The sequence below is a fragment of the Melopsittacus undulatus genome, chromosome 7 (genome assembly GCF_012275295.1).
Source record: "Melopsittacus undulatus isolate bMelUnd1 chromosome 7, bMelUnd1.mat.Z, whole genome shotgun sequence".
NCBI classification, from domain to species: domain Eukaryota; kingdom Metazoa; phylum Chordata; class Aves; order Psittaciformes; family Psittaculidae; genus Melopsittacus; species Melopsittacus undulatus.
The window spans coordinates 54,659,408-54,675,850 of record NC_047533.1 but is presented as its reverse complement, the minus strand read 5'-3'; the positions used below and the strand labels follow the sequence as shown (position 1 = coordinate 54,675,850).

Here is a 16,443-nt window from a genome sequence, read left to right as displayed (position 1 = left end):
AATCCTGTAAAAACAGGTTTCTTTTGACAAAAACAAAACAACCCACCCATGTGAATAAGTTACACACTGCAAAAGCAAACTTCATGTTCATGCATACGTAATAACAGAAGATATTTATTCTAAAATTCTGAGTATCATCACGAGTGCATATACTAGCATTCATGAATAGATGTATACACAGTCATCTTTTCCATCCTGAATAAATCACCTCCCCAAAGGTATTTTTTGAAAACTACACAACAGACCTATATGACCATGAGATTGACATAGAAATTATGAGAAATTACTATAAATATTTATTCAGTTTTATATGCCTCCCATATGTCAAGATTGAGGGTAGAGTTTGTCTCATTTTCAGGATTTGCTGTGCAGTCACAAGCACTAGAAACTATTACTAAATATTTTCTATATTACTATATATTACTAAATAAATTATTATTACTATATATTACTAATTACATTAGTAATATATTACTATATATTACTAAACCAAAAGCTGTCTTTCCTACAAATTCATTTGGTTGTGTGAGCAAAAACTTTAAAAATACCTTAAAATATCCCAAAACTCCTTAAAAATCCTAAAAGCTGGTAACAGACTCTATTGGGTTTGGCTAGATGTTTTGATAACATATTCACAGAAACAGAATTCTGCAAAGCATACCAACATGAACACCTACTATAGAAATATATTCACACAGGGAGAATCCAGAATATGTCAAGTCTGGAAAACTTTCAAGGGAAGATGAGGAAAAGTAATTTATGAAAGGAATTATAGCTGCAAAATCAATATTACTGAACTGAAGCACTTCCTGCTTCAGGCTCTCCTTGCCCTTGTGTCACCTTGTCCACGCTGTAAGAGTCAGTGATCACTTCACTACCCCTTTTTGTTTGGGACAGACATATTGGGCCAATAAACCCCATTCTCAAAACCATAAAGTCTTGATGGGTTTTGTCTTTTTGCCTTCTTAACCTATCTAAACAGAATATTGTGATTAACAGAAACAGCTGTCTGGGGCAGATAATTATTCCAAAAGATTAATCTTTAGAAAGATTAATTAGCTTTAACTGAGATTTCACTCCTTTCCATTTAACTTATGCATGCAAGTGACGTGAGTTCTACGATGTCAGAGCACTTTGTGATACACTCATGGGCAAAGCGTTGTTTATGGTTATCTCTTGCCTTGTCTGACATCGTATCATTGCCAAGATTGCCCTCCGAAACCTGCAAAGGCAAGAAAGGGAAAGCAGAAAGATCATTAGCTGGAGAACCAAACACCAAAAAGCACTGGGTAAGCTGACCTTCAGTATTACAACAGTTCAGTAAAGCTTACTTAATAAAAAATGGTGTATTTGGAATTTGAGAGGACCCGAGTCTTTTTCACTTCCATGTACATGAATAAGTCAGTTAAGTTTCTTCGACAACAGGTGTCACAGCAGGTTTGCTTATCCCAGGACAGGGTATAGCCATGACAAAGATGAACTTACAGAACAGTGAAAAAAATTAGATGGATATTTTTCAGCAAGATCAGGTAAATTCACCTAGACAGAGAATCACAGGCTCTGCTTCCAGATTGGTAGTAGAGAAAGGAAGGATGCTTCCTTGCAAAACCTAGTTCTCAGTCAGAGGTGCTGGCTTGGTTAGAACATTTGATATGCTTGTTCAAAACAGATGAATAGCCTTAGCTTATTTACTTTAACAGTAAGTGTCAACCCATCCTTATCAGTCAAAATATGACACAGCCCAAATCAAGCAAAGAAATCTACAGAATTCACATGTCACAAAGCTGCCACACATTTTGGCCACAGTTATTTAAGCCAGTTTACTGCTGATACAGCCCAAAATCAGAAGTCCCTTTGAGAAGCCACAAAGGGACTTTCAAAACTGTCTTACAAAAGCTGTGTTTATGTGTTTTCAAAAATCTTTATCAATTTGGTATATTCTGATGATGATCAAAACAATTTCTTTTAGGGTTTCCTGTCCAAAAGGTCATCTTTGTTAAATCATCAGTGGCTTACTCTTTGATCTCTTTGCTAATCAGTTTGACGTATTTTTCAGATGATCCTGCTACAGTTAGATGATCAGCTAAAATCATCAAGTAGAGTGGTATTAAATTAGAAGCACTTACTTTTTGTTTGCAATGACATAAATGCAGGGATTATAAAATGTGGAAGATTTTGCAAATAAAGGAGCTATGATGGCCATTGCAGGAGAAATTTTCTTTGGGTCTCCAAAGGAAGACCACAAACACACTATAGAATATGGAGACCATGCCACCAAGAACATTACAATCATCACAACGGACATCTGTAAAAGAAGAGGAACAGACTCATAACCAGTACTAGCTGAAGATAAAGACCTTATAACCTAACCTCAAAGGCACATGCACCTGTGTGAAAATAGAGCTATGCAGAACCAAAGAGCAACATGCAAACAAGCACACCTGACAAATTTTGATAGGTTATAATGAAATCTCACTTTGGGGATTTAATAGCGCATCACAGTCATGTATTTTGGCATGGTGTGACTTCATTGTGTACTATCTTCCCTCACAGTCAGCACTATTTATAATGCTAAATCTCTCCAGCAGGAGTTTCAGTGGCCAGAGAAGACTTCATACATGAATTAAGACCACCATAACAGGTCACTTTAGGATGCTATTACAAATAAGAAATACAAATAGGGAGTAAAATCTAAACCAAATATTTCATAAAGATGTTAATAAATAAAACTGTTTAATAAGGGTTAACTGTGGTACAGTAAAATTAAAGAAAGTAAATGTTCTTGGATACAAAGGCTCAGCCCATATACTTATGGAACCCAGAAGTGTCTGGTTGATTTAATGAAGTATGATAGCCATGTTCAAGCATCACACTGAGCAGTTATCTGAGCAGTTATGTCTTCTCTGCCTGCCTGTCAGAGAGAACAGTGTGGGCATGTGGGGCTCATATCCCAGAAGACTCCACACCCCAGCTAGAAATGAACAGCAAAAAAATGATGGTAGTGGAAGGTTAGGAGAGGAATCAGCTGGGTCAGACCTCTCTGGTTTTTGTCAGGGACATGAACCAGTAATTGAAACTAGAATGAAAATGTCAAACTAATCAAGAGGACAAAACGAATCACTAAATAAACAAACAAACCTGCAGGGCTCTTTGTATGTATAGGATTCCCTAGTGTTGTTTACCTACAGCCTTAGTCAGACTTTTTGTGATGGACAAAATGAGAAACAAGAAGTAAATGGCTGCTTTGTATGAGCTCTTCTAGAGCACAACCAATAAACAAACAGTGACTCTTTCCACAGAAGGTTACTGTTTAAATACAAATGTAACATGTATCAATTATAATGTAAAGAAGCTTAAAGATGCTAGCTGTTGAAAACACAAGAAGTCCAGATCAAAAAAAAAAAGAAACCCCAAAGCTTCAATCCTTTTATTTTTTTCCAAAATAGAACTTGGTATCTTCAACTGCAAAACAGTAAAAATATATTTTCTTCACAAATATGAGCCTAAATTTATAGCTGAATCCTCAGCTTTAAGCATTGTGAAAGTTTTTCAGAAGAGCAAAATGCTCAGATTATTATTTGTAGGTAAAAGTGCTATTTTTCACAATTTAGCAATGATAAAGTTTTCCAAGGAATGTTAAGTTTGCATTGATAAGTAATTCAAAAGCATAGGTACATACTTGTCTGCCCAGTTCTCCCTCACTTATTATGTCCAGCTATAAATCACATCTTTACACAAAATCAAAGGAGCTAGTGAACTTTAACCTTTCTCAAGGACTTTTATACGTTAAAAGAATGTCAACCTTCCAGGAAGGATATATCATTTTATGCCATAACTCACATTTGCTACTGTTTACATAAGAGATAAGCTTAACAGACTGAAAAGAGCAAGGGATCAGAATCACACATTTTGGGAGCTTGGAAACGTAGTTTTATTTCTAGGCCATGAGTTCAAATCAGAGTTGACCAGTCCATTTCAGACCAGACACCCCTATGTACCTAGCAGAAAACCTAAGGACTCTACAGACACAAAGAGTAAAAGTCCTCCTAGGATGGACACCTCTGAGGCATATTTCTGTGTAATGACAGAAGGGTAGAGGCAAGGAAAATTCAGATTGTTCCCAGGCTTCAAAGTAGCTATTCATCTGGAAAGATTATTAAGCCAAAAGTAAAGAATATAGTGTTTTAAGTCAAGCCAAGAGTTTTCACCTAGGCTGAATTTCAGTTATATTTAGTACAAAAGGAAAAGGGGAAATGTAGGAAACAGAAATGCCTAAAAGGCTTCAATGTTCCTTTGCCCCCAAGATTTAATGTTAAAGAACATGCTTAAACAAAACATGCCCTAATTTACTATACCTTTGTCACATCTACTTGGTCAGACCAATCTATGTTGATGCTCTCCAAGCAGTTACTCCTGGCATATTGTTTCATTGCCCGGGAAACATTGTAGTAACAGTAAAACATGACTGTTAAGGGTACAACAAAATTAACAGCAATTACACTCATTGTGTAGGAAACAAAGGACCTGATAAAACAGAAAAACAAAACACAGTAACTTACAAATAGCCATTCAGTAAAAGTTACTAAAGATTTTGATATTTTGATTAGATTATGAAATACTAAAACAAGCTTTAAAAGAATTAAAAAAACTTTCTTTAGCTTTCATTTTCTTCTTAGCACCTACAAATCTTGCAGTTTTCAAGCGTAGCTCAATTCCTGTATTTTTTCTAGACGTGCTCTATATTATTTTCATAGTTTTGAAATTAATATTATAAATTACACTTCATACTTCCAAAAGAAGCTATGCTCAGAGGATGGTGAATTAAATAAGCTTAGCCTTCAAGGAGACAGCAGATAGAAAAGAAAGCGTGAAGGGAAATCTTACGCATCATTTTTCCTCCAATTTACTGTACATGTTGCTCCAGTCGGATCCGGGGCATAGCTAGCCCAGCCTACAGTGGGCATGGAAGCCCAGAAGACTGCATTTATCCAAGCAGCAAGGATTAGAGTGGCATAGCTACGGGTAGTCATTCTTCTCCCTGTGGCCAAACACATATAGTCACAAAACACTGTCATCTATTGCTTCTTTCCAGTGTTGAACTGCAACAACAAGTGGCATCCAGCAAGCACATACTAGATGAATAATGATCCTCTCAAAGGCCTGCACTCCCAAATACTTCAGTATACCATTTCATACTGCTGAATCTTTAACACCACCTAAATACCATCATCCACTCCAACTCACATCATACAGGGAATACCTGATCCTAACCCCATGTCAAAAAGCTTGTTATGCAACAGCGCATTCAAGTACACACTTGCATGATTGCAGGGGCATGAATTAACTGTGACAATATGGCTGTAACAGAGAGGAGAGAAAAACATCCAAGTCAGTGCTAACACAACAGCAGAAGCAAACACCTGCTTCAAAACCTCCCACAGCTAGAGGCTTTTCATGTGCTTCTGTATATAGATACTGTCCTCCAAAGACTGCAATCAACCATGAAAATACAACTTATAAACAGAATAACAGCCTAATTGTGAAAAATTCACTGTCTCCAGCAGTACTATTCATGCCAACTAGATAACTTACTTAACCAAGTACTGTAGGATCATATCCTAAATTCAAATTATGCCTAGCACTGTAATTATGGAGTCATTTATGAGAAAAGAGTTAGACTCTTATTTCACAGAAGTTCAACAGTGAACAAGTTTTTACCGTAAGTACAGTACCTATATCAGGCCTGCAGATTGTCAGATACCGATCAACTGCAACAACAGTGAGCAAACCAATACTCGCCATCCCAAAGAAGATATTTAAGGCAGCATAGATCTGAAATTAAAACACACAAACAAAAAAGCCTTTTCTGAGAAATCTGTCAAATGTACAAGCACAAATTCATGGACTGAATCAAAGGCACTAATATATTACATTCAGACTGTGCTCTCTTTCATAAGCAAGGTACTGACAGAACTAAACCAGTGCAGGCAATTTGGAGATGGCTCATTTAAAATTAAATGCTTTGAAAGCAACCTGCTTGTGTGTGCATCAGAAATCCTAAAAACACAGTCTAAAAAGCAAAAAAAAAACCATACTTCAGTAAGTAAATTTTGAGATTCAGAGTCTGGAGGTTGGAGGGGTTCAATTAGTGGTTTTGGTGTAAGTTGAAGGAAATCTGAACAGCATTTGATTGATCAAAAAGGTTACTGCTTTAGCAAATGTGAAGTCCTGAATTGTCACTCTTTCCTCTGCTGCATAATTACACTTATTTCACAGATGTGGTACACTGATTTTCCCTGTCAGACTTCATTTTTACATGTGTCAGATCTGCTGCACAGAGTGACAGATGCTGCAATCCCCACATGCTCTAAATGCATCTGCCCAGTCATCTCATGGGCATTGAGACCAGGAAGGAAGACTGGGAAGGCTGTGTTAGCACTGGCACCCAAGAAACATAGCACCCTGTGCCAGATTACATACCAACAGTGGTTATGACAGAACCACATGACATTCAACCATCTCAGTTCACAGGTTTAGATTGATGGGAGTTGTGCATCAAGTGAACTCCCAAACCATTGGTACTGAGATTTCACATCAACTTCAACCCGCTACAAGACAGCCTAGATACAAAGATGTTAAGTGAGGCTTCCTGTCAAACAGTAACTGAATATTGAACTTGAACTAAGTCAGGAAAGTGAGCTCTGGTTATTATAAATATCCATAATATAAAGGTCTGAAATGTGTATTGTTGCTAATATTTTTATTGAGTCACATTTTCAGTATACACCTTTATATTGCTACTTATTTTCACGGACCCTTGAGATTTAAATCACAGTTCCCAGCAAACGGCACCATCTCTCTGCTATGGAAGTATATCTTTTCAGTCAGGCTGTTTTTAAAAATAGACAGCTATTAAAACTAAACTAAATCTTAGCCTTAGCCTTGCAGGCCTTCATTTCAGATATCCTAATAGAGCAATCCAAAAGAACATGTATTTGCCAAGCAGAACTCATTAAGATTTGTCTAACTCATAATCAAAACTGTAGTCACATCCAAAGTCTTTTCATTATCAAATAAGTCATCAAATGTGCATGTGTTACTATAACCTTCTTCATTTGAGGATTTTGTTTTCTAAGTCTTCTTAAAGCTATTTTCAAATCTGTAGTTGAGAAATATAATGTTACACTTTGAAAATCACATGCAAAATCCTATATCCAGACATTGTTGACATGACAGAACATCAGCTTTAGGTCTAGAGTCAAACTGCATCTCCATCTTATCTCTTGAAAGAACTAATACGAGGGTTAAGCTACTGCTTATTTCTCAGTTTGCTTGTAAGTGCTTAAAACTTTCTCTCTGACTTAATTGCAATACCTGGCATCCAGTATATCCAAATTTCCAGCTTCCATGCAGGTCTGAGGCAGCAGACATGGGGTAACCAATGCCACTAACACCAATGTCAGTAAAAGCCAAGTTGATAATAATTGCATTGGTTGCTGTCCGAAGCTCTTTGTATTTAACAAAGATGCCCAAAACAACAATATTACTGAAAATGCTTACCACTCCTGTAAAAACAGAAAAAGGGAAACTTTATCAAAGGTACTCACCAGCCAGTAATATACATGCAGAAGAAAATATATCTATGTCCTAAATAAATTATAACTTCAGTCAAGTGCAATTTTGTGAAGAGGATAGACACCTGACAGGCAGAGAAAAGCTTTTCCAATTATGCTCTTGTCAATAAAATGGAGAATTCCAACACATTCAAGCAAACACAGCCATTAAAAAATAACTTGTAAGTAACAGGAGTTTGTGAGTTGCTCAGAGATCCCCTAGTTTGACATAGCTGTTACAGTATCACTGAACCAAATCTTAAACTTACAAATATTTGTATAGCCTGGGCACCTTAAATGAACAAGTGGAAATATTTTGTTAAAAGTCTAACCACACACAACATGTTATCCATGGAAATGCCCCTTAAAATTTTTCAGGGGGTTTGTTTTGTGGGATTTTTTTTGTTTGTTTTTATTTATTATATAAGAAGTTTCACCTATGAATCAAAACACTGTAGTTTTCATCATCACAGATTGGAGGCATAATAATTCTGTAAGGAGCTTGAGGCTGTCATACTGAACATAGACTTCCAAAAGCAGACCCATCTTCTTTCACAGTCACTGCCCATCCTGCTCCAGTTTGCTGGCCATCACCTTCACTGATGGGATTTCTGCTTCTCTATTGGCTCCACCAAAAACCTGACACACACACTTTAGCTTTTGTGACATGCCTCTGTGGAAAGGGCAGTAAAGTTTGTAAGGATTATACAATGTTCTTTCATCTCTGTCACTGTCAATGGGGCAGCACAGAGTTAGAAATCCCTAACATCAGTTTATATGCATACTACAAACATGCTGCAGTTCAAACAATAACCCCAAGTCAGCAAGGTTAGAAAACCTGAGGGCAAGAATCAGTTTCAAGCACTTCAGCCGTACAGTTGAATTTTGAAGAAGATTCCTTCAAAGCATGAAAATTCTTTTAAAGCACAGGAAGTCCCGTGGACTCCATCCTTGGCAGTCCACAGGAACACAATAAATAGATTTATAAACAACAGCACACACCCCTGTGCATTGAACTAAGGCATTTCTAGGGTCAAGTACACATCAGAAGTACCATCTGAACCACTACATTCAGCAAGACATGACAGGTATGTAAAAGGGCAGAATGAAAGCCTTCTGTAACACACATAAAAATATAACAAAGATGATTCTTTAGGTAACAGACAATAAGGACAACACCAATTCTTCATCCTTTAAATGGAATTTCTCTATTTCATTTCTATAAATAGGTACCCTTTTTATTATACCTGAAACTCACACAGTGAGTTTCACTGCAATGTTGTATTAACCGATACCAATCTCCTACATTACAGAAACTCTCACAACAGATTCAGTAATTTAAAAATAAAATGTAGCAAAAATTGAATTAATTCTTGGTTGTCTCTCTTTCCATTCTCTCTTTAAAACCACCAAGCATGTCTGCTCTCAAGTGCAAGTCTCCTGCCTAGTACACCTTTACATTACAGATGATGCTGGAGGTGCATAGCCACATAGATGTCATCAGCTATCATATTCATATAGCCACACATTTCAGAAGGGTGATGCAACGAGGCCCTAAAATGCAAAAATAGCAGGGAACTGGGGATCTGATCCGAAACCAACACACAGTAAAAGCACTTGCAGTGCCAGTTCTGTCAGCTTTCAAGTTGACAGGTAGCATGTCATCTCACAAAATAGAACTGCCACAAAACAGCACAGGCTCCCTATGAGGCATGCTTTAACAGATATTACAGCTACCAAGAATGAAATCAGAAACACAACAGGGCTATAAACTTGTATCCTCAGGGTGAAGGAAAGATCCTAGTAGACACAGTTAAATCCTATGCCTCAGAGCCCAGTCTTCGAGGGTAGGGAGCGCAGATCAAGCCCAAGACTTTCAGTAACCTGAAATCATCAACCGGGACAAACTCATGTGATTCAGATACAACATGTGGATGCTGCCACTTGGCCTGTGAAACATCTTAGGGTTAGACAACTACTCCTACATTTCTTTAAATAAGCCTTGTAGTTTTATGAAGTTGAAGATAAAAGCCTCATAACCTAATCAAAAGCAGAAGAATTTACTTTCCTCCTTCCCAGGGAAGCAATGAAAATCAAAGACAGAATAAATGTAAATAAAAGCCCTAACAGAGTTAAGCAAGGCACATGTAGTAGCACCAAAACATTGACGGTTAGGTCTGTGTATAATGCAATTTACTTTTCCAGTTAGCATTTTAAAATGATACCAGAGCATTTGCACCATTGTAAGATGAAAGTTGTCCATGAAGTAGTATTGCTTCCTGCAGCCTGAGTATCCCTGTGGTCATCACTAGAATTAATACGCTAACCACTGTAGAGTGCAATACTCAACAATTACTCCATTCTCAGAAAACAACTATTTGCAGAAGAATTCAAACCTTTTAAAAAGCAACATAATGATGAACACTGCACCTGTGCTTCATTCTTATTCTTAGACATCTGTTTATTAACACAACTTAAATTTTCCAGAGGTGAGATCTATGGTAGTAAGGCATTTGCAATGCAACTAATCATACCTTCAAAGATGTTACAGATCTTACTGTCAAAAACATTCCTCTTTAAGAAAGCTAAGTCCAGACTACAGGTGAGTTGCTAGACTCCTGCAATTATAAGATGAAAACAAACGAACAAACAAAAAGTAAACCAACTTTTTGTTTGCTTTTTAAAGACATTTAATTTCCTTGTAAGGTTAAGGAAGAAGAGCTGGGTTGATTCTGGCTAATCCCATTGATCACCTGTGATAGCTTTGATCCCTAACACCAAGCTATGTGAAAAGATAGCTATCTGAAAAGACCACCGTGTTGCATACAATCTAATCAATTTGAATTAAAATATAACAAATACCATATGTATCTGCAGCACATAATAGATACAGTTAGCTGCAAATACTGTGGTAGTATTGCAGAGTGTATCTAGCCTCCAGTACATGACCATAATTCATCTCCACAGCTTCATAAGAAGTCTACTTATTCTGTGTAGCTTATTCTGTTCTACCAATTTCTCTAAAAAGCTGAAATAAATGATTGCCTTTGCATCCAAAAATACCCTTTTACCAGAACATCACTTTGATACCACTTCAAATAGATACGCTAAATAAAACGAGACCATCCACAATACTATTTCATATAAATCTAAAGTCCATTCATATTTTAATGTATTTTAAAAGCTAATAATAGCATAGAAAATACATGGTACAGCCTGTGGAAAAAAAATAAATAAAAAGGTATTTATAAACTGATCTGATTTTCCATAATAAAGATATAGAAGACCTATTTTTAAAGACAGTAAGTTTTCAGGTTTGGGTTACATTGATATTTCATTGCTATAGTTCTCAATGTTTCAAAAAAAAACATTACTGAAGCAGTTATGGTTATAACAATGAGAAAGCTTGGGGGGGGGGGGGTGTGGAATCAAACATAATTACTTTAGTTTAGCCAAAGGCCATTGCAGTCACAGGGAACAAACACGATGTCAAGCCTTCCAGTGTGCTTTTTCTATGTGTCATTGGTGAAAAATACAGCTGCAACCAGAGTCTGCTCTTCTGTGATTAATGACCTGCTCCCTCCCTCTAAGTCACATTCCAACCCCTTTCCCTTACATCCCCCTAACAGACACCCGCTCACATGCTCAGACTACACATATATTACTACAAACATGTGGCCCAGGAGAAATCTCAAGATAGCTTCAAGCACATCACAGAAAAATGCAAGATGTGACAGCTATGTCCTATTTTTATCCCTTTTGCAAGCTGGCAGAAATTAATTCTTACTCTCTTCTATAATTACATATCAACAAAATATATTTTTCAACACACAATGCTGCCTTCAATATAGAACAGAAAACTTAGATGTTTCTGCACACTTCAGTCAGCCTGCTAACACATCAGTAAACTATGGAGAAAAGCCATCAGACATTTGTGCAATACAAAATGAAACACCGTTTCTGTTTACTATACAAAACGAACATTCAGAACTACAGCTGTATTTTAAACAGTTATGCAACAATTTGCCGATACCCATACCTGCTGTGATTAAGTAAGCTGCAACTATGTTGTGCTCAGTCTGTGTCAAGGCTGAATGAGCTTCATTGTCACTTTCTGAGGAATTGGATGAAACATTCCAATGCATTTTGAACAAAAGAGACTGTCGTCTACCCTCTGCAATAATTCATCAAGACGACGAAACACTACAAAACCCCGCCAGGGAAATTCTTTCACTATTCAACAGACTCACTGAACAATTAAAAAAGGGGGGTAGGAGGGAGTTCCCCCCACCATTGACAGCCTCCAAGCACAATTTAATTGGACTAAAGTGCAAGTAAGTTTACACTCCCATCTATGCAGGAGATTGTTAATTAAAACAAAGAGCAGCACAGACCTGAGTGTGTTTCCAACAGTATGCTTAAACTTCATTCTTACTGCTAAAGAGATTAACTGTCACATGCTCCCAAACTTTTTCCTTCAAACCTCTTGTGCAATGCTTCAGAAACCTCAACAAAAGTGGAATCAGGTCAGTTGGTTGTCAGCCTGCCTTGGAATTAATTCCCATCATCACAGAGCATACATAAAACTACAGCACAACATAAAGACACAATGCTGACTTTTTTTAAAAGCAGATACACTCACTCTGAATTAATCCCTTTAAATCCTTAAGGACCTTCTTCTTCAAGATTCTCAGCCTGATTTAAACTCTCAAGCTGACACAGACACAAGACAGTCTCTATTATTTTCCTGAAGTGAAGCATGACTTTTGAGAAAACTCAGTTGCTACATGTCTAAAATGGCATGGTGTGTAGAAAACAGTTGTTGAATATGCCTTACCCGTCTGAACACACAGACACATGAGCTTACTTTGGGCAAATTTTCCAAAGCATGTTACTGGGCAGAAAATTATTATATATTTCCCAAAGCCTTGAGCAGCAGAAGCTTGTGTTTTCTTCTCTTCAATGATGAGCAGCACACCAATGTAAAGACCTTTTACAAAACCTTACATAAATATTAGCTGCAATAAACCCTTGCCCAAACAGCTTATTTGCAGTATCAGTAATAGAAGAAGGTGTTTCCCACCAGTTCCCCTTCATACAGTTTTTGTCTCCAGTTTTGAACTCATACTGGGTATAGAAGTGACAAGGATGAGCAACCAGTGGTTCTTGAGTGGTACATGGCTCACAGGCAGCTCAAGCAAGTTCCCAGACTAGGTCATGTCTTCTGATCAGCAATAAGGATGTAGTGACACAGACATATTGAAGAATATGGCCATCACACAGAAAGGAAGTATACTTGAAGAGCTCTCCCTTCTCTAACCCATTACAATTCATAGAGCATTCTCTCCCACTCCTCAGCTTTCCAAAACAAACATCCTGCATCTTTCATCCATCTGAACCTAAAAGTAAGAAAAGTTTGATACAAAACTTGTGCTGTCATGGCATTTAGTCATCATGAGTACAGCTGATCACGTGTCACCATTCTAGCCACAAGTGTTTCCTTTAATGCCACAGATCTACACTCAGTTCTCAGGGTACTTGCATTAGTACAGTACTTTTCCTTTCAGAAGAGGATTAGGCAGGAACAGGGTGGGAGGGTTCTGAATGGAAAGATGATCTGTTTGGCAATGAAGCCACTTCCCTAGTGCCTTGAAAGATAAAAGCATAGTGATAATTTGATATTTTTGCTTTCCTCCCCTGAAACTTTGGCAAGATTTTCAAAAGCATCTCAGAGCTTACAATGCTGGATGTCTCATTAATGTAAAGCATTACTATTTTTGTTCAGACAGAATTCCAGACTTAAAGTAGCAGTTAATGAGACCTTACAGATTTTATACATACTTGTTGATTAAAACACAAGTTTCTAAGATGTGCAGTCTATCCTGTGTACCGCCACACTGTCTCCATCTCCTTGTCTCTTAAATTTGGCTAATTTTACAGCAACAAGAATTAAAAGAAAAATGTCAAAATTAAAGGCAGGCATTACTTATCATTAACCTAATAGTAAGATTTTTCTAGGACACTGCACTTCGTGTAACAAGCCAAGAAAATAAAACAAGGAGTTAAATATTACAGTATATAAATCACCCACAAAGTTGGAACCACAGCTTCTAAGACAGACAAAATATGGCTTACCACATTGCTTTTTAATACTGGTATAAGAAAAGGAAAATAGAATCCAAAACCTCAGACACTTCTTATCCTGCAATAACAGACAGCATTACTAGTGTCGGAGGGACATTTTATAGCCTCAAATGATGCTTTTACTTCCCACTTGCCCCAGACAAATAGCAACGAAACACAATTTTTATTTAAGTCATTCCTCAGTATTTAAGTATCTGTATAGATATGGGGCAATGCAAAACTTATTACAGGGTTTAGCAAGTTGCTTTCAGTTATGCATAAAGTATATTTCAATCCACAAGTTATGAGAGCAGAGAAACCTACCGTTTGTATTAAGAACAATAAATCCCAAACCAAACCAATCCCTCTTTCCTATTTTCACTGATAACCACATTAAAAACCCAAACCAAACCATCCCATGTTTATTAAGCATATCACCACTAGAGGGCTCTATGAAGCAGAACGTCCGTTTTGTTTTCAGGTGCAAATGGCTCAAATTCAGGGGAAAACAAGTATTTTTTTCCACCCTCACAGAGGTTTTTACTAGATTTAAACTGTTGATTAGAAAAATTTGGGTCTAAAGAGATTCTCAGCCGATCAAAGAAAACACCCTGAAAAATACGTGACTCCATAAGGCTTTTTACTTGTCATACTTCACGCAGGAGCTATGCTTTTTGCTAGAACAACATTGTTTCTTGCCAAGACAATGCTTAATACAACTGCAAACAACTTTACACCAGTATGTATGCGACTATCCAGCATGGCTTCAGGCAAACGTCCATAACTTCACATCAATGCTAGAGAATCCCTTCTGGTTCACAAGAGCCAGTGCTGCAGACATACATTAAAATATCCCAATTATTTTCTGAACTTCATCAAATTTCTCCATCAAAGTAACACACCAACTCTGTGAACTATATTGAACCATCCTACCTCAGCAACTACAGAAAACACAAGGATTAAAAACATCCCTCCAAATAGGAATGCAGAGACACTAAAGCTTTCTCCATGGGCAGCAACTTAAGATTTACAATACACCTCCACGTATTTCCCTCTGCTTCACAAGGATTTAGATCCTAGATAGAAAAGTTACAAAACCAGAATTTTAGTTTGGCAAGGACAAAAGGCACAAGGTCTTCAAAAAACCTTTAGGCAATCTGATCCTAGTGATTAATCAGCTGTCATTTCAAGATCAACTGGGAGTCAGACCCTATGCCTGGGTCAAATACTGCAGTGGCTAACACATTCACTTACACCTGCCTTTTGAAAACAGGACTTGTTTGTTGAATACTCTGCTTCTGCCAACAGGGAGCACACACAGACACTGACAAGTGCACAAGAAGACAGGTAGGTGACACCACTATTGCTGTGTCCTGGGGTGCTCTAAGGCTTGCCTTTTTCCTGAGCTTCAGAGTATTGCAGGACAGCAACCCCCCCTTCATGCTCCCAGAGCAGTGGGAGGTAAGGAGTTCTTTAGGTGGCCCAGCCATTTGCTCCAAGAGCTGTCAGTGAGGGTAAATACAAGGAACACCAAACTCATTGAAAGCCCAAACCGCCACCTCCACCTTCCCCCATCCTCTTCAGTACAAAATGCACTGTGACTTCTTTCCCCCAGACACTACAGCTACTTGAAACCTCCTATTCCTGCCAACATACCTATTTCTGTCAAGGTACTGGTGAGCCCACCATTCCCATTCTCTGCAGAAAAATCCTAGGGTATCTGTCAGCACATATATAACACTCAAACACTTCACTTACTAGGACTGGGAGCACAGTGACAGAATTGGATAGGAACTGAATATAGCAGCATACCACTGCACACAAAACATACCTTAATTTTTTTAACGTACTGAATTTTCATCTGTTACATTTAGCAGCTACTTGCATAAGGAGGACAGGGTCATGCCATGGCGCATAGAAAACAAGGCAAAATAGGGACCAGAAACTGATTGGACCTTGCCACAACCAAACATGATCCTTCCCCATTATGGGGAAGCTCATTTCACACCCAATCACTATAGACACTTTTTCCATTACCACCTGGATGTCCTACAACCTCCGCAAAGATCTAAGATTATAAACTTCTTCTGGATACTTGTGTTAATCCCATCCAACACTGTATGCACATGGCATGCCACAATGCTCCTCATGCATTTCTCAGGTGGGGCTGCAAACCAGTTCCCTATAAGCAAGTCTGATCCTCCCTCCGGATTAGAAATTGATATTGCTCTTTAACACCTCTGCAGAGAGATGTAGAAGTCTTTGCTTTGGCCTTGCAACAGTTTAGGCTGACTCACTGCTCCATCTGCTGTGAGATTTGAAGCATACACTTCTTGTCCTAGGCTGAAAGATGGTCCTTCATGCAATTGAAAAGTCAGCTGTCTTAATTACCAATTAATTACCAATCAGCAATTTAAAAGTGATGACAGTAGTCTTCTGATATCCTAGGAAAAAGGATGTCCCTAAAGCATGCTGTGAGAATAGCAAAGCAGAACATGAATTTGGGTGTAGGACTGAGCACTGTGCTATGTTAGTCTTACACAGCCAGAAGAGTAAGGGAAGATCTAACTCAGGTTCAGCTACCTGCAGCTAGCTACTGAAGCATCAGTGCAGAGCATCCTCAGCACAGCAGAAGATGCAAGTATCACAAAAGTAGTGACAATTCCAGCTTCACTGCAGGTTGGAATTGTTCAACTGCAAGTTGGTA

The 16,443-nt window shown here is 37.9% G+C and overlaps 1 protein-coding gene across 1 annotated transcript; it reads right to left on the bottom strand.

Annotated features, from left to right (window-relative positions):
- Positions 1-506: 506 nt before the first annotated feature.
- Positions 507-13,288, bottom strand: RRH (retinal pigment epithelium-derived rhodopsin homolog). Its single transcript, XM_005148624.3, has 7 exons — positions 11,653-13,288; positions 7,375-7,565; positions 5,733-5,832; positions 4,885-5,038; positions 4,356-4,524; positions 2,127-2,305; positions 507-1,222 (listed from the first exon to the last, which is right to left on the bottom strand). Exons 1-7 carry the CDS (start codon positions 11,756-11,758, stop codon positions 1,117-1,119), a joined length of 1,005 nt encoding a protein of 334 aa, XP_005148681.2. The 5' UTR covers positions 11,759-13,288; the 3' UTR covers positions 507-1,116.
- Between the last annotated feature and the right edge of the window lie 3,155 nt (positions 13,289-16,443).

Coding starts and splice junctions, on each gene's coding strand:
- RRH (XM_005148624.3), bottom strand. CDS start 11,758: ATGCATTGGAATGTTTCATCCAATTCCTCAGAAAGTGACAATGAAGCT. Junction 5,833..7,374: donor TTGGATATACTGGATGCCAG/GTATTGCAATTA, acceptor TTTTAATTTCAG/ATCTATGCTGCCTTAAATAT. Junction 2,306..4,355: donor ACCAAGTAGATGTGACAAAG/GTATAGTAAATT, acceptor CTTCTTTTACAG/ATGTCCGTTGTGATGATTGT.